The sequence below is a fragment of the Apus apus genome, chromosome 1, assembly GCF_020740795.1.
Source record: "Apus apus isolate bApuApu2 chromosome 1, bApuApu2.pri.cur, whole genome shotgun sequence".
Taxonomy (NCBI): domain Eukaryota; kingdom Metazoa; phylum Chordata; class Aves; order Apodiformes; family Apodidae; genus Apus; species Apus apus.
The window spans coordinates 43,514,436-43,532,795 of NC_067282.1; the positions used below are offsets into that span (position 1 = coordinate 43,514,436).

At 44.1% G+C, this 18,360-nt stretch overlaps 1 protein-coding gene across 1 annotated transcript; it reads left to right on the forward strand.

The window, feature by feature from the left end:
• The first annotated feature begins 1,477 nt into the window (after nt 1–1,477).
• Nucleotides 1,478–11,422, forward strand: CLN5 (CLN5 intracellular trafficking protein). The gene is made up of 4 exons (XM_051608412.1): nt 1,478–1,660; nt 5,373–5,538; nt 7,049–7,274; nt 10,206–11,422. Exons 1-4 carry the CDS (start codon nt 1,542–1,544, stop codon nt 10,715–10,717), a joined length of 1,023 nt encoding a protein of 340 aa, XP_051464372.1. The 5' UTR covers nt 1,478–1,541; the 3' UTR covers nt 10,718–11,422.
• Nucleotides 11,423–18,360: the final 6,938 nt, after the last annotated feature.

The window sequence follows — 18,360 nt, forward strand, 5'->3', positions numbered from 1 at the left end:
ACCTTCAGCAACCACAGCAGTGCCTGAATGGACACTTACTGGGCAAAACTTCAAACATAATGCTGAACCAGGACTAAGAAGCTGTTCATACTGTAATCTTAGTTTGGCTAATAAGCAGTTCCAGCACCTTCATTATGTATTTTCATTTCCCTGCATCCTGATTTCATAGAAGGGATAAATTAGGCTTCTCTTATTTCATAAAGCACTTCCAGAGTTATGTATCAAAATCTCTAAAACTAGGAATAAGGGCTGTATTCTGAACAAACACATACCTTTTTGAACAGATGAAGAGCTGGCATCTTGTATTTATGCTCAGGCTAGGAAACACATAAGAGTAACAGCATACTATATTTTATAAAGAACAAAAACACAGCTTTACTTTAAATGAGACACAAATAATATGCACGAGATTAAAATGCAATATAGGTATGTATAGATGATGTGTACATGCATGAAATTCAAGTATGGAGCTGAATGGTATGGATTTTAAAACTAAGCATCATAGAATCAGGTAGCAATGAGGTGAGATATAGAAATTTTGATATTTTAATATTTGTGCCATCTTTTACTACTTCCAGCATTACCAAAACTGGTATGAAGCAGCCTATCCTGCATTTTTATGTAGGATGCAGGGTTTTTGACCTCCAGCTTTGTTTCAATGTAGCCTAGTATAGTGCTGACTAGAGACCTGATTGTTCTTCAGGGGTTCATATACAATGAGCAGGGATATTTCTCTGGCTTCTGGTAGTCAAAAGTCCACAGGACAGTTAGCATTTACCCAGTGAATAGCACACACCAGTGCTTTCCACTGCTGATGCCACTGACCAAACTCAGCCTTCTGGGCTCCCCAGTTCATGAAGAATGAGAACTACTGGAAAGAGTCCAGTGCAGGGCCATGGGTTAGGGGAATGGAGCATTTGCCCTGTGATGAAAGGCTGAGAGAGCTGGGTCAGGTTAGCCTGGAGGATAAGAAGCTCAGGGGGGATCTCATCAATGCTTATAAATATATGAAGGGTGAGTGTCCATGGGATGGGTCCAGTCTCTTTTCAGCAGTGTCCAAGGGCAGGACGAGGGGCAGTGGGCACAACCGGAGCATGGAAGTTCAAGTTAAACATAAGGAAATATTTCTTTCCTGTGAGAGTGACAGAGCCCTGGAACAGGCAGCACAGAGAGGCTGTGGAGTCTCCTTCACCGGAGACATTCAAAACCCGCCTGGATGCGTTCTTGTGTGATGCGCTCTGGGTGATCCTGCTCTGGCAGGGGGGTTGGACTAGATGATCTTTCCAGGTCCCTCCCAAACCCATCGCTCTGTGGCTGTGATTCTGTGACAATAACACCTTATCCTCCCTGCCACCTCTCTCCCTCCAGCCAGGGCCCTTCCCCGATCCCCAAGCCGCCTTGGGCCTTGTGGGCGGGCGCGGGGGCGGCCCCTTTCCTTCCTTCCTTCTTCCTGCCTTCCTTCCCGCCCAGCCTCCCTTCAGCCCCGCCGCTTCCCCTGCCAACCCGCCCCGCCGCGCCGGGGCCCGACTCGCCGCGCCGTCATGCCCGGCGCCCGGCGCTGCCGCCTGCTGCTGCTGCTGCTGCTGACGGCGGTGCCTCGGGGGCCGTGTGCCCCGGAGGGGCTCCGCTCCTCGCCGCGGCGGTGGCCGGTGCCTTACAGGTCAGTGAGGCGGGCCGAGAGGCTCGTCCCGGCCGCGCCGGCTGCTTGTGCCGCGCCGCTCGCCTCCTCCTCCGCCACGGCCCGGCAGCTTTCCCTTCGGTTGTTTCACTTCTGTAGGCTGAAAGGGCCGCGAACAGGTTCCCCTTTTTCTAACCGCGGGGGTGCTGGCATTGTCATCCCCGCGGTGTTTGCTGCGTATGACTCTCGGGAACGGGTGTCCCGGCCCTGGCCTGGAGCTGCGCTCGCTCTGTCGGCGGTGGGATCGCTTCCCCGGGATCGCTTCCCCCGGGAGTCTTGCCTTGGGCGTGCTCCCTGAGCTCTTGTTTCCGCAAAAAGTTGCGATGAGGAGGTCAGGCTACGATTTCTTTTGGGTTTTGTGTTTGTTTGTTTGTTTGTTTTTTACTTTTAACTTCGCTCCATGCTTTTGCTGATGATAAATGGCAGGGTATGAAATCCCGTGTGCTGCTCGGGAGCTGCCGTAGCTCGGGCAGGGCAGGGCAGGGCAGGGCAGGGCAGGGCAGAGCAGAGCAGAGCAGAGCATAGCACAGCAGGGCAGAGCATTCGGCCGGGGCAGGTGGCTGCGCCTTGGGTCGTGCTGAGTCAATAAGGCCCTTCAAGGAGAAAGGCTGCGCTGGTATTTGTGTTTTGTGGGGGTTTGCTGCTTGTGAAGGGAGGCATTAATAGTTTTTACTGTTACCTCAGGCACGCCTGGAGTTTTGAGAGCCTGTTGCCCAACTCCCGTCGGTTAAGTTTGTGTCAGGTGGTGCCTGAAGGAGCCTAGCTTGCAGGCACGGGGCGTTCGGGTTTTCCAGCCGGTTCAGAAGTTGCAAGGCAGGGTCTCGGTATGGTCAGAATTGGAGTACAAGTCTGCCAGCGTGAGGCACTCAGAAATATGGTATTTTAATGGTTCTTAACATGTTTGTCGTCTTCTTGTGAGATGAAAGGGGCAGCGAGAGGGGAAATTGAACACTTGAGGTGTGCAATTTAGAAACAGCATTTAAATGTATGGCTGGCGCAAGTCTTTGTGTGTTCTTTTTCCAGCCATATTTTTTTAATTATTTTATTTTCCCCTGGACAAATTGCAGGCAGACGTTCTGAAGTACCCAATGGCTTTGGAGAAGAAGTCCATGGGGAAAATTTATGGTGTCTCAGCAGTGCTTCTGGCCTTACTGTGGCTCAGGAAGTCCTATGTTCCTGAATCATCTTATGGCTGGGGTATTTGTGCCATTAAGCAGCCCCAGGCAACTGAATGTGTTTGACTCACAGGCTGTGCTCTATGCAGACTGTGTGCACTGGTCTGCCTTGGTATCAGGAATATAGGAACCTTGTACTAAGTGAAATACAGTGCATAAGTTTGAAGGAAATTGGTGAAGGAATACTTGTCAAAAAGGTTTTTTGCTGTTTTTATATAGTGTGATCTGTAGGTGGATTCAGTCTTCAGTTTCTGGGGCTCCATAGGAATGAAGAATGGAAACAGTGATGGTAGGGTCTTAAGCTTCTTTATCTAAATTGGCATAGAGAAATAGAATATTTCTTTCTGATATTGGCAGTATTCTAGACTAGCTCAGTCTGGGGAGCTATTACTATAGAATAGTTTTCAAGAGCAAACTGCTCCATTTCTGTGTAGAAGAACGGTTAGAATAATGTTTTTGAGGCAGATCTCAATCCACCCTCTACCCAGCATCTATGTATCTCTGATTTTGTGAGCATACGTCATCCTTTGTATCTGCATCATGTCCATTACCGAGCTATCAGCACTGTGTATAACTTAGGTCCTGCTCCTGCAGACCTGCACCTCAGCAGCCTTACGAGCTTACGTACTCCATTCTTTTGTGGATGCAGGGGGTAAGATTGCAACCAAGAACAATGAAAAGGCTGAGATACTTAGTGCCTTCTTTGCCTCTGTCTTTAATAGTCAGACCAGCTACCTCCAGGGTGGTCAGTCTCCAGAGCTGGAAGATAAAGATGGAGAGCAGAACAACTCCTCTCCCTCCCCCATAATCCAGGAGGAAGCAGTTAAGGACCTGCTACAGCACCTGGACACTCAGAAGTCTATGGGCCTAGCTGGGATTCACCTGAGTGTACTGCGGGAGCTGGTGGGGAAGCTCACCAAGCCTCTCTGTCATTTATCAACAGTCCTGGGAAAGTCATGTAAAGGTTCATCTGTAGTGTGCTTACATGTCAAATGCAAGACAGCCAGGGGATCAGGCCTAGGCAGCATGGGTTCAGGAAAGGCAGGTCCTGCTTGACCAACCTGATTTCTTTCTTTGGCCAGGTGACCCACCTAGCGGATGAGGGAAAGGATATGGACATTGTCTGCCTGGACTTCTGTAAAGCCTTTGATACCTTCTCCCACAGCATTCTCCTAGAGAAACTGGTAGATCATGGCATGGACAAGTGTACTCTTCACTGGCTGGATGGCCATGCCCAGAGAGTTGTAGTGAATTGAGTTAAATCCAGTTGGTGGCTGTTCAACAGTGGTGTCTCCTAGGGCTCAGTGTTGGGGCCAATCTTGTTCAATATCTTTATTGATGATCTAGATGAGGGGATCAAGTGTGCCCTCAGTAAGTTTGCAGATGACACCAAACTGGGTGGGAATGTCAGACTGCTCGAGGTAGGAAGGCTCTGCAGAGGGACCTGGACAGACTGGATCAATGGCCAAGGCCGATTGTATGAGGTTCAGTAAGGCCAAGTGCTGGGTCCTGCACTTCGGTCACAACAACCCCAAGCAAAGCTACAGGCTTGGGGAGGAGTGGCTGAAGAGCTGCCCAGCAGAAAAGGACCTGGGGGGGGGGGGGTTGGTTGACAGCCAGCTGAACATGAGCTAGCAGTGTGCCCAGGTGGCCAAGAAGGCCAATGGCATCCTGGATTGTATCAGGAATAGTGTGGCCAGCAGGAGTAGGAAAGTGATTGTCTCTCAGTACTCAGCACTGGTGAGGCTTAGCCTTGTGTACTGTGTTCAGTTCTGGGCCCCTCACTACAAGAGGACATTGAGGTGCTGAAACATGTCCTGAGAAAGGCAAAAAAGCTGTTGGAAGGTCTAAAGAACAAGTCCTGTGATGAGAGGCTGAGGGAACTGGGGTTGTTTAGTTTGGAGAAGGGGACGCTGTCGCTCTCTACTACTACCTGAAAGGAGGTAGTAGAGAGGTGGGTGTTTGCCTCTTCTCCAGTGAGTAACAGTAAGACTAGAGGGAATAGCCTGAAGTTGCACCAGGGAAAGTTCAGACTAGGTATTAAGAAGAATTTATTTACCAAAAGGGCTGTTAGACACTTGAACGGGCTGCCCAGGAAGGTGGTGAAGTCACCATCCCTGGAGGTATTAAATAAATGTGTAGACATGGCACTTCAGGACATGCACTACTGGGAATGGTGGGTGTTGTGTTGTTTGGTTGGTTTTGGTTTTGTTAGTTAGGTGTTTTTTTCTTCTCCTGGGTGGATGGTTGGACTCTGTGATCTTAGAGGTTCTTCTCCAACCATTCTGATTTTGCGATTCTGTACTTCAAGTGTTGCAGCATCTGGATCACAGAATCTGTCTTTTGGGAGGGGTGTTGTTGGACTAGATGATCTCCAGAGGTCCTTTCCAAGCCCTAACAGTCCTTGATTCTGTGGCTGCACACTGGAGCTCTCCCACTCAGGCCCTTAGGAGGCCATGAGACAGTTACTCCAGCTGTGAAGCTGTGCTTACCTTTCTGTCTTCTCTTTCTCAACACAGGCGCTTTGATTACCGTCCAAAAACTGACCCTTACTGCCAAGCTCGTTACACCTTCTGTCCCACTGGCTCTGCCATTCCAGTTATGAAAGAAGAGGATGTCATTGAAGTGTATCGATTACAGGCTCCAGTATGGGAATTCAAATATGGGGACCTACTAGGACATTTGGTAAGGTGATGTTTTTCTTCAACAAAGTTCTAGTGGCAAATTCTGCTGAATTCAAGAAGCAGGTATTACTAATGGGAGCTATAAGTCTGGGATATGCTTGTATGTAAGAGTACTGGAGCACATAGGTTAGGCTATTCCTAAAGAGCAATAATTTTCAAACAAAAGTGACAGAATTTAATTCAGCTAAAGAAAAGAGCCTGACCAGGAGTGTTGTTGGGTTTGAATATCTTCCCTATGGAGCTGCATGTTTGGGAGCATTTTGTGTACACACACCATTACATTTTGGGTGTCTTTTTCTGCACTGGCACTGTGTCAAGAAACATTTATCTGTTCCCTTTTATCAGATGAAACACTTACGTAGTGTATGAACTTTTTTGTTGTTAAAAATTTCTGTATTTGCATGAACATGGATATCTGTCAGGAGTGAGCAGCCAGCTGGTTGGAATGGTGAATGAATTATGGGGAGTTGTTTGCTTTTACAGTTCTTTCTTGAATGTTATGATCAGTATTGAATTGAAGTCTCCATTAATGGAGTCATGCAAGTATGAAAAAATCTCATATTTAGTAATATTTATAGCTATAGCACTATATATACAGCATAATTAAGCTGCAAAGCACGATCCTTAATGAATAAAGAAATACTAGTGAATATGAAATGGCAACATCAAAACCAAGCACACAGAGTAAAAAAATGGAAATAGCTTCAAATATTGTTACCCCAGTTGTTAAACTAAGGTTGAATTTATGTGTTTACTGTGCAGCTTTAAAAATATATGTATTTATATCTTTCTTTTTGTGGCTTTCATTACTAAGATCTGGTTTTGGTAACTCAGCTCTGCTCTTTATTTCTTAAATACCCCAGTGAGATTAAGGATTCAGAAGGGAGCTTAAATTTTGATGGTGAGCACCCACTGAGTATCTGCCTCCAAATAGCAGAAGTTACAATGGATGGCACTTGAGACAATGTGACTCTCTGATAAAAGGATGTTTGTGATACAGTCTGGTGTGTTGTGCTACTGGATCCCAGATGTTATGGGAACCCCCTCCCTTCTCCTCACTGTTACACAACACCTCCCAAGTATCTTATCTTCTGTCCAGGTCAAGATGAAGTCAGTTTTATGTTGAAGTGTTGGCTTTTGAAGCTTCTTCCATTGGTGGTGTTTTGTTTGTTTGTTTGTTTTTTTCTTTTCTTTTCTTTTCTTTTCTTTTCTTTTCTTTTCTTTTCTTTTCTTTTCTTTTCTTTTCTTTTCTTTTCTTTTCTTTTCTTTTCTTTTCTTTTCTTTTCTTTTCTTTTCTTTTCTTTTCTTTTCTTTCCTTTTCCTTTTCCTTTTCCTTTTCCTTTTCCTTTTCCTTTTCCTTTTCCTTTTCCTTTTCCTTTTCCTTTTCCTTTTCCTTTTCCTTTTCCTTTTCCTTTTCCTTTTCCTTTTCCTTTTCCTTTTCCTTTTCCTTTTCCTTTTGCTTTTTCTTTTTCTTTTTTTCTTTTTCTTTTTCTTTTTCTTTTCTTTTCCAGAAAATTATGCATGATGCTGTGGGTTTCAAGAGCACTCTAACAGGCAAAAACTACACGATGGAGTGGTATGAGCTCTTCCAGCTTGGCAACTGCACATTTCCACATCTCCGCCCTGGCATGGATGCACCATTCTGGTGTAACCAAGGAGCTGCCTGCTTTTTTGAAGGAATAGATGATGCACACTGGAAGGAAAATGGAACTCTTGTTCTTGTGACTACAATATCAGGTAGATTTCAGATGCTTTGGATGGTGCTAATATCATAAAATATAGAGACAGCCTTGTCTTAATGTAAAGCAGTAGCTTTTAATTTGTTTTGTAGGTGGAATTAGATGATTTTCAAGGTCTCTTCCAACCCAAAGCGTTCTGTGATTCTGTGATTATTCACAATATTAGTCACTGATGCTAATTTCAAGCTGAAATACTATCTTTAGACATTTCTTCCTAGAGAAAGTAGTATGAGGCTGCTGCCTTTTGAACAATACATGCTGAAGAGTTGTTAAATGAGGGTCATTTGGTGTTGCTGTACAAAAACACTGAAGTCTCTTGAGTGTAAAAATAGCAAAACAGCTTGTATAGGACCATTATGGACTCTTCACGTGGCTTCACCAAAACAAAGCCTTCTATTGTGAGGTGGCAGATGACTGCTGAGTTAGAAAAACTGGTGACAATGTGTATATTACTGAGCAAACAAGGTATATTTAGAAAAAGTCTCAAAAATATAAAAAATCTGGATCTCTATTTCCATCTCCTCCATTATTTGTCATAAAAACTGTGCAAATATGCCCAGTAATAGTCTCAGTCATATGTCATAGAACAAAACCAGGATTTAGACCTCTAACTACACAGATGATGAGCAGAATGGTTTCCTGGTATATACCAAACACTGAAATTGTAAAATAAAAAGGCATTTAAATAAGCCTGGTTGATTGCTGCAGTAATACAGTGAGTGACTTAGGAACAAAGTCTCCCAAGGACTTGGAGAGCTGCATTTTTGTGTGACAAAAACCACTAATTCTCCAAAGTTAGCACAGTGTACAGGGCACAGAGGAGAGTTGGAGTACAGCTAGTGTGCAGATATGGTGCTTTATGTTTGCCCTCCTCCCCCCTTAGCAGCTTTGCTGTTCTCAGTGTCTAGATAATCTATTTGGTGCTGCTCAGACATACTAGACCATTCTTTAAGCAATGGAATAAACAGAGCTGCTTTCCTGTGAGTTTGTAGCTCATGACTGAAGTCTTTGCTACCTGATATGGTTGGGTTCTTTTGTGTGAATACCAAGTTAAATAATTTCATACAGTTGTGGAAGCTGTAATGCTTCCTGCTTGTGTGGATTATTTGAAACCAAAGAAAGGCTGAGGTTACTGTGTGTGGAGGCATTGTTGTGGTCCTCCTTGTCTGTCTCACTTACTGTTCCCATGAAAGTTTTAGGAAGGTAGCATCTCTGAGAGTTTGGAATTGTCTGAATTTGACTAGGCACCTCAAAGTTCCTGTGGAAGAAGGTGAATGGATGCAAGCACAGATGGACAGCACCATGAGTTGAACTCGCTTCCTTCACAGAGCAGGCAAAAAGCATCTCATCTCATGGGAGAGAGCTTTAATGTATGAAACAGCAGGATCCTCTTGGCCCTTGTGAGATCCTGTAGTCAGCATTGTCAGAGACCACAACGAAGCATTCTTATTTTCTTCTAAAACCCATTGGTCAGGTTAATGTTACTTAGGGGCATGTTCCTTTTATGGAAATAGGGCAGGAATTTCCAAAGCCTGATTTTTTTACTGTGTTGGCATCTTTCAACAGATTGATGTGGAGCCATGCATTAACCTGTAATATTTTTTGTTTAATTTAAGCATATTAAGTCCATCTTGGACCTGTTAGGAAAGAGTAATTGTTTTCAATAGCTTTGCAGAATACACACTAGGAAGCTAATCTGGTAGGAACTGGAGAAGATAAAGGGGAGCTTCAGGACCATCTATAGTGTATAGTAAGTACAGTTCTTGCTACAGATTTATTGACTTACTGTTTTATTAAACCAAGTCATGGGCAATTAAAAAAGAAAGTGTCCAAGACTTTCACTCACCAGAATGATTGTTATGTTTACTGTGATCCCAGAAGTTCTTAAGTGTGCAGTGAAGAACAGTTATAATGGGGTAGCCTAGCAGGGGAATGGGTAGAGCTTTACTCTGAGGTGGTAGAGCTTTACTCTGAGGTAGCAGAGCTTTACTCTGAGGTAGTAGGTTGCACGTGTCCCTTATCTGAGGGTGTGAAGTGTGTTTTTTCTCTCTGATGAAGATCAGACCCAGCAATCTGACTTTTGCAGCTTGTTGTGGAGGGAAAGGTGTGGCTTGCAGTGCTCTTCACTGGTCTTGACAAACACAACATTGCAGTGAATCCAGACTTAATGCAAGAGGCTGGGCTGAGGTGCAGTGCTAGGACTACAAGAAAAACAAAAGAAGGAAGAGTAGTCCTGTGCTTCAGCTCTGTTTTAGGGAGACGAATACATCACATGTATGGAGCTACCAGAGGGATGAGCTGAGTTAGAGATACTTCCTCATTCTGGTTGCAAGATCACCAGCACTCTCCAAACATGTATTCTAAATAAAACCAAAACAATCCACAAAGTCTTTAAGTTTACAGGTCTTCACATGCCACTCATATCATTTGGCTTAGCTCAACTGTGTTGGCTGAGGAGCTGCTAAAACAGCAGGATGTCTCTGTCTGAGGTTTCTTTTGTGGAGAAACATAAACACTTCTGCCCTGAATTGCTGAATTTAGTTAAAACTTGAGGAAGTGCAGAAACGCCTGTTGCACTGGTGAGCAATTTGCTGGCATCTCTTGTAGATTGTACTGCCTGCCCTCTTTGCTACATGGATAAAACAAAATGAGAAGTGTCATGGATCTCTGATGTTTGGGTGTTCTCGTGTAGTAGCAGGAAATGAGGCAGAAAAAGGAATTACAGCTTAAATAACTTACATGTAAACACAGTTTGTTCAGTGGGAAGCCACTTCTCCCTCCAACCTAAGCCTTGCATCTTTGTATGGCTAGGTGGTGTTGTAGGTAAGCTTTTGCAGAGAAGGGAGGTGAATCCTGAAATAGATGGAAAACATTTTGAGTTGTGTATTTGTTACTTTGTCTCAGTAATCATTATTTTGATCTCTTACAGGAACCATGTTTAATGAAATGGCAAAATGGGTAAAATACGACAATGAGACTGGCATTTACTATGAGACCTGGACAGTTCAAGCAAGCCCTGACAAACAATCAACAGTATGGTTTGACTCTTATGAATGCTCTAAATTTATACTGAGAACATACCAGAAGCTAGCTGACTTAGGAGCTGTGTTTAAGAAGATACAAACAAATTACACAAGCATCATTTTATTCAGTGGAGAACCTATTTATCTGGGAAATGAAACATCTATTTTTGGACCGCTAGGAAACAAGACACTGGCAGCAGCTATAAGAGACTTCTATTATCCATTCAAACCTTATCAGACAGTCAGAGAGTTTTTTGTGGCTCTTCTAAAAATAATTGATCATGTCATCTTGAATCATCAGTTTTACCTCTTCTATAACTTGGAATACTGGTTTTTACCTATGAAGTTCCCTTATGTCAAGATAGTTTATGAAGAGGTCCCTTTACCTGTTGGAAGCAAAACATCTACTGGTGTGTAATTGCTTATTGAAAAACTGAACTTGCCCTTATGCCAGAATATCCTTAAGGATTTTGGAATGCTGCCATGCTGGTGTTAGAGTGTTGTATGTCTCACTGTGAACTGTAAAAGTTGTGCTGAGAAGGCTTTGCTAGACCACATGAAGGACTGGTAGACCACATGAAGGACTATGCCTTTTTTCCTTGTTACCTGTGCAACACGTTCATGAACACTTCAGCGTCTCTGACTCGGCCAGCTCCTGTGTGACCATGGACACCTGCTGCCTGAAGGTGGGCTGATGTGGCTCCTCTTGGCTCAACTTGGCAGTGCCAGAGGGTGAACGGGAGGCAGCCCACTTGCTCTGGCCTCCGGCACTCCAAGGACAGGGCACGTGGTAACAGAGAGCACCTGGCCTCCCAGGGAGGTGGGACACAAGTGTTACAAGGCCTTTCTGGTCTGAACAGCTCAGCGCACCTGTGTGTTGGAGCTAACAAACCTGGGTGCCTAGATGTGCCCAGTTTCCTCAACATGTGCCTTAGTTGGGTGTTTCTGTACGCCTCTGGTGTGTACAGCTGGAACCTGTAATCTGGTATCTGGTTGATGAAGGAGATGTTCAGCAGGGTGGAAAGGGGTAGTGAATCTATTAGAAGATGGCATGGGTGGTATCTTTTCATCACTTCGTTTCCTTCACCTGCAATGTAAATACAATACAGAGGGCTCTTCCTAAGATTTGTGTGTGGTTTTTTGAGCACAGAAAGGCAAACAGGCTGTTTTGATGCACAGCTGCAGTGTTCCAGCAGTCTCCTGTCTCAAAGTCTACTTGATGCTTCAGTTAGGTCAGTTTGCTAGAAGTCATGTTTATATTCTCTTTAAATTCCTTTTCAAAGCATGGAATCCTTAATACGAAAGAAGTAATGAGAGTTCATGGGGTGTCAAAGGTACAGGTAAAAATCTGCACTTGTCACAGATTTGACTGTAAAAAACAATTGCAATGACTCTGGCAGTAATGGTGCTGTGCCAGCTGCTGTGTCCTCCAGTCCTATTCCAGCCTAGGCCTAGAGCAGCTTGGCAGCTAGTTCCCTTTAAACCCAACCCACCGGTGCCAAGGGAACACTGGCTTTCTGGAGACCAGTGAGGTGCCTGTACACAAAAAAACACACCTGCAGCAGCAAAGTCCTCTCCAAGTGTACTCTGGTGGTGCTGTTTTAAACTAGTTGCAGAGTGAGTAAGCACTCCTAGAGAGGTTATTACTGCATCACTGCTAAGCAGGGACACAGGAACCCAGCTCAGTGGATTCTGGGTTGAGCCAAGTTAATAGCCTGCTGCAGCCAAAGGGGAGTACACAGTGGATTTGATTTGAATCAGAAGAAGGGCTTGTATTCAAAAGTCACTAAAATTAGTCGAATGGCATTGACATGTACTGAGATGAGCATCAGAGCTAGTGTGAGAAGAATGAGGTGATGAGAGCACCTGTGTTCTGCAGGGGAAAGCTGGTAATTAGTTCCCCTGTTCAAGAAACTTCATCTTCAACTTGGAAGACTTTACCCTTTGCAGCCAAAGTCACAAGCCCTTGCTTTAACCAGCTGACCTTCAGATTCTTTAGATTATCCCCAAAAAAGGTAATCCAGGAGGCACTAGGGAAGATAAAGGGGTGCAGCAAGCTTGGCTACAGAAGGTATGTTCTTCTTGGTCATGTTTTTATGACTTTGAAACACTCAGCATCATTGAACCCACATTGATCTTCTCAGGAAAAAGCCTCAACCTCAAAACTACTGTCCAAAGCTCTGAAGGGGAAATAGGATCATGCAACTAAAGCGAGTAGAAGCCCCCAAAGCTGCTTCTGTAGCATTTGCTAAAAAGCTTGTAGCATTGATGCAGCTAGAGACCTTTCAGAGCCTGAAGCAGATGCCATAATGGGATATGTCATGCTTTGTCATAGTAGACCACTCAGCCTGACAGTGCTGTTTGTTCACTGTACAGCACTTCCTTGTCTTCATATGGGACCTAGGGAGCCTACACACCAAAGTCATTATTTTCCCCTAGTGTCTGGAATGCTTTGTGATGCATAGACTGGAAATGCCAAATCTTGAATTACACAGCTAATGGGAGCTGAACCCCACTTGTCAAAGCAGTGGACTAGTAGTGTTTAGAGAGGTTATACAGCCTGATGTAGCTGCCTGGTTGCAAAGGTCAAGCCTTCATGATTGTTAAAGACCTTGAGCAAAAGCAGTGAATATCTGTATGGAAGAAGTAATCACTTTTCATATCTCTCTGGTTAAACATAACTCCATGGTTCTGTCAGTACAAGCTTATAATATCCTGGGATTTTTGTACCTAAGTAACAACCCTTCTCACTTTTTCTATTTCGTTTGTAAAGTCTGTTTGATGTAACATGTTTTACTCTAACCCTAATACTCTGGATGGTACAGGGAGTTGCTTCAAGGAGAGACAGTTACATCAGAGTATGCATTGGTTGCAAGCTGGAGGACAGTAAATGTCTGGCAACAAAAAAAGATTAAGACAACTGGACACTTAGTTGTTAAGGATCCTATATCCCTTCCAGGCAGAAGCAGAGAGCAGCAGCTATTTGAGACAGAATCTGTAAGTGTTTTCAGCAGAAGGTCACACTGATGATCATTTGATGCTTCCTTTATGCAGCCACGTGTGTCTTCAGCCACGTGTGTATGCAAGCCTGTTTCACACTTTGAACTCTATCCTCAGTTCAAAGGTAGTGGTGACCTTTGTTAAACATACGTGAATTCCTTCTGAGGCTGGTATTTATTCCTTCTGGGCACAAGTGCTGGGGAGAGAGAGAGGCCCTCACTTTCTTTTCTTCTCTCTATTGGGGAGTTTTTGTTCAGAACCTTAAACCAGCTGTCCAGACTGAATGCACACGTGGGTGGAAATAAACTTCCACCAACACAAACTGCAGTCCCACAAGAGGTGCAGTTGCTAAAGTTGACTAATTAATTGCACTGAAAGTATCTGCACTAGTGCTTATGCTGAAGGTCATGACTGCAGTGCCCTCTTGTCAGCAGAATCCAGAATCCTTGAGTTAGGCCTGTAGGGTAAAAGCCAAAACAGCACTGAGGTGCTGAGTAGGCTGTTTCTGTGAAGTTTAGATGAGTTCAGAATCAATCCATAAAGACAACACTTCTGCCACTTAAAAAGCAAATGTTTCTTTACACCTGATGATCTGTTGTTGTTTGTACCTGAAAGCAGCTGTTTAGCTCAAGCATTTGAGGTGGACATCTTTCTGCAGAATGTCACACAGGGGAGCAGGAATATTAGGATCATGCCTAACATTTCACTCACAACCAGCTGGCATTGGTATTTGGCTGATGGCAGGAAGCAGGGGCTGCCCTCACCTCCAGGCTCAGGGATAAGCTCCTGTGCTCTCTGTTACCTGTCTCCAGTGAATGTGTGACTGAGCCATTAGTTACACTGTGAACACAGGAGTTACCAACCCCTCCAGGCTGCCCCTGGCTCTCCTCCCTGCTTCTACATGGTGTAGTTAAGGGTAAAAATACATGATCATTCTGTACTACGACAATTTTTAAGTCCAGACAGTGGTCTTCTGCAAAGCTGCTTAATTATCATACCATTTTGCTGCTCAGAACTCTAATCCACACTTTGCTCCAGGAGGGTTCTCAAACAAGGCAGTTCCTGGCTTGTCATACACGAAGGTCACATGCAGCATGTGGCCCCTGTTCCCCAAAGGGCCACACAGTGAAAATAGCTGGTACAAAGGCTTTCTGCCTTCACCCTCACAGATGTTCTGGATTAAGAGAGCTGCCACCTTCAGAACTGGAACTGAAATGACTAGTCATGGTTTGACTCGGGATCAACAACTGAACCAGCGATGACAACCCTCTCGATCCCCTTCCACCCAGGTAGGGAAGGAGAAACTCTCCAAAGCAGAGAGACTCTCTGCTTTGAAAACTAAACCAGACAGCTTTAATTAGATACTAATGATGAAAGAAAATATGTACAATTATATACAAGTGTGTTCAGGAACATGCAAAACCCTGTTGCCTCCCCCCACCCCCAGCAACTCCCACGGCATCTCCTGAGCTGGGAGCAGTTCTGAAATGTCCCGGAGCTACTGGAGAGAGCAGCAGAGAGACAGGAGCTGAGGGTGGAGTTATGAGGGTCAGGAATGCACAGGCCTAGGGATCAATGGTGATGGATAGATGGAGTCCTCCCTGGATGCCAGCCATGGATGGAAGAGAAGGGAAGAAGCAGCAGGAAGGAAGTTGACTTCCATGATCTCTGACCTTAGACTGAACTTACGTAGGTATATGGAATGGAAAACTGTTCAATTTTGCTGTCCCTCTAGTCCACTCCTCCCTATGGGAGGGTTGCAGATACGACTCTTCTGCTCCCCTAGCATCTGTGGCTGCAGATTCAACAAGTAGAACAAAGTGACCTTAAAGTCCCAGCAGCAAAATAAACATTCCAGCACTATCAGTCCACTAGCTAGAAAACTTGCTGCTAGTTAAAGAGAGCTTAGTGAAGGGGAAAAAAAAAAAATCAGTAAAAAGAAAATTGGCTTCATCTTGGCTCAACCTCAGTGATGCTGAGGTTGTTATGGTTAAGTCACTACAAATAGGAGCAGGCTTCTGCTCTCCCACTTAAAATGGAGTATCAATTGTAAGTCTACAGCATAAAGAAAACATCAGCTGTTGGTTATCAATTAGCAACATTAGATGGTGAAAATAGACCTTACCAGCCATCCAGAGAAAATTTATTGTCAATCTAGGAAAAATGGCTAATTAAAAGAATCACGGATGTCACGTTGTGCTTCAAGTTTAGCATTGATCATGGATGCAGGCCTTGGGGTTCTGTGAGTAAAAACTATTACTATGAGTAAGACTCTTGTAAGGAGTTTCCCAACTCCTGCCACACCACCTAAAGTAATACCATCAAAATGGCTGTTGAACAGGGAGCATAATCTCTTGAAGCAATTTAACTTGGAGGGTTCATATCACCATTGAGAGTCAAGATCTCCCAAAGGGCTTGCTGCAAGCCATGGGTGAAGGGACTGTTGCAAAGCCTCTTTCCTGCTGTGTGAAGGCTGGTACAGAGGGCAGAGAACAGCTTTTGGGGGCCTGAGCCTCCAAGAAAAGAAAGGAGCCAGCCATCAGGTAGGTCCACAGGACCTCCAGCTCAGATACTCTGTCAGAGATCTCAGCTACAGAATTAGGAAATCAACCCTTTCCCCCTGCCCCACCCCAACACTCAAACCCTTGTTTGGAGAAGGGTCCAGGGATAGCACTTTCTGTCTTAAACCTCATTCTTTGGGGATAGAGCAGCAAAACTTCTATGGTGCTACATCCACCAAAGTTCTTGCCTTGCTAAGGTTTACATCAGGTTCTGAGATCCAGGCTGCCTGATGGCCAGCTCACTGGCTTCATTATGGAGTGCACAGTCCCGTCCTTTCTATCCATACATAACTATGCAACAGATAAAGTACAACACAAGGAATTAGAGGAGTCTTTGTACATCTGTAACAACCTGTGACAGCAGATCTCCATGCAGGATTGTCATAAAAATTGGAATCTGAGAATTGTCTCTCATGCTGCAAGACTGCAAGGAATGGGTATTTTCCCCTGAAAGGTCCAAAGCTGACAGTTCCTTGCATATTGCATTTAACATCTCATAAAAGCACAGGTGGAAGACAGAAGAAAGCACACCACAATCTGTTTCAAAGCACGTGAACTCCAACAGCCAGCAGCGGATGTGATCCTACGAGAAAAAACAAACAAAAAGGATTATCAGATGAACATACAGAACATCTAAGCTTAATTGTGGTTTAACTGTCCCAGTTTTGAGTCTATTAAACTTCAGTCGTATCTCCAAGGAACTTGTTTCCACAGCACTCGTATTTTAGGAAAATTTAATTTAAAGTTTGTAGTCTGAACTACTAACACTGAAGTTCTGGGTCCCTTTAAGATTTCACTGATTACCTCATTAAGTCAACGATCTAGTTCCATGTACAGCAGCAGTGCTTATTTTTACAATTTTGTATGTGACCAACTTGACCAGCCAGCGATGAAGACAGCTCTGAAGTCATGTAAAAAAAGTTAAGGTTTTAGTCAGGCCTACCCCAAATATAGAGGCCCAGCTGAAAACTGATATAAATTCATAGGAAATTACCTTGGCATGCATAAAACATTTAACAGCAGTTGGAATAGATGTCACTCGTACCAATGTAGTTAGATCCGTTTTTATAGTATTAGTGAAAGTTTCTGAATAAAAGTTCCTAAAAATAACCCCATTTAAATTCACAAGTTTGTAGTTTCAGGTAGATTACAGGTAACTACAAACGTAATGTAAGCAGCTGCTCTTCAGTCACTCACCTTTTCACTCTCCATGCATCACCTCACGGTAAGCTAGCATCACTGGCCAGGATTACCCCAGCTGTTTGGCATCCACAGCTTTCAAGAGGAATTTTGTGTCCAAAACCTGAAGAGAGGTAGTACTTGTGCTCAGAGACAAGATTTGTGACTGCCCACATTTAACAGCTCATACCCAGAACAGGACAACCAAGCCAACGCTGGATTATTACCTTCTTCTGAAGGCAAGAAGTGAACTCAGTGTACAATAGAAAGCTGTATATTGTACAGCTTTCAGACACCAGTGTTCACATTCCTAGTGAACTTCATGACAGTCCATGGCACTCTTGTTACTACCCATGTCAGGGACTTCTAAATTATTTTTCATTACTTGTTTGTTCCAAGATGTGTAGAAGACAAAATCAGAATTGTACAAGATGTGTTAAAACGGAGCATTGTAGCTTTTCATGAAGCTACTCAGAATATAGGCTGGCCTGAGAAGTTGGTTTTATAGCTGAATTACTTGAGCTAAGGATGCTGTAATTGGTTCCATGTATAAAAACTACAAACCTTCAGTGGAAGAAAGAGGCAATTCAAGATGTTCTGAGTATTTTTGGGAACTGTTATGATACATGTTGCAGTTTTGAAGGACTTTTTGAAGTCTATGTAATAAGACAGAGACCACCTCAGAAAAGGCCAGCCACTTACCTTGCTGGGGAAAGCAAGCAGTTCCACTACACTTCAGCATAAAACCTTCAGGTCCTAACTTGTTCCTCACCTCAGGATCCGATGGCAGTTCTCTCCATGAAAAACAGAACCTCAGATTTCTGAATTCAAGAAGCAAAGGAACTGGGGTATTTAGGTTGTGTCTTGCCTTTCAGTTATTCCCAGTACTTGCAGCAGAAAGCAACAGACCAGCTTACCCTCCCAGCATCAGGACACCAGCAATCAAGGTCCAAAGAGGTTTTAGCTGTGTTAACTAATGAGATTACTTCACACATGTATTTAGTGAAAACATGTCCTCTTCTCTGGGGAGGGGCTTTTCACCAGAGAGGGCAGTGACAGGACAAGGTGTAATGATTTTAAACTGAAAGAGGGGAGATTTAGGTTAGACATCAGGAAGAAATTCTTCACCATGAGAGTAGCAAAGTGCTGGAACAGGTTGCCCAGGGAGGTTGTGGAAGCCCCCTCCCTGGAGGTGTTTAAGGCCAGGTTGGATGAGGCTTTGTGCAGCCTGGTCTAGTTTGAAGTGTCCCTGCTTGTAACAGAGGGGTTGGAACCTGATGATCTTTAAGGTCCCTTCCCACCTTAACCATTCTATATGATT

Coding starts and splice junctions, on each gene's coding strand:
- CLN5 (XM_051608412.1), top strand. CDS start 1,542: ATGCCCGGCGCCCGGCGCTGCCGCCTGCTGCTGCTGCTGCTGCTGACG. Junction 5,539..7,048: donor GGGACCTACTAGGACATTTG/GTAAGGTGATGT, acceptor TTTCTTTTCCAG/AAAATTATGCATGATGCTGT. Junction 7,275..10,205: donor TCTTGTGACTACAATATCAG/GTAGATTTCAGA, acceptor GATCTCTTACAG/GAACCATGTTTAATGAAATG.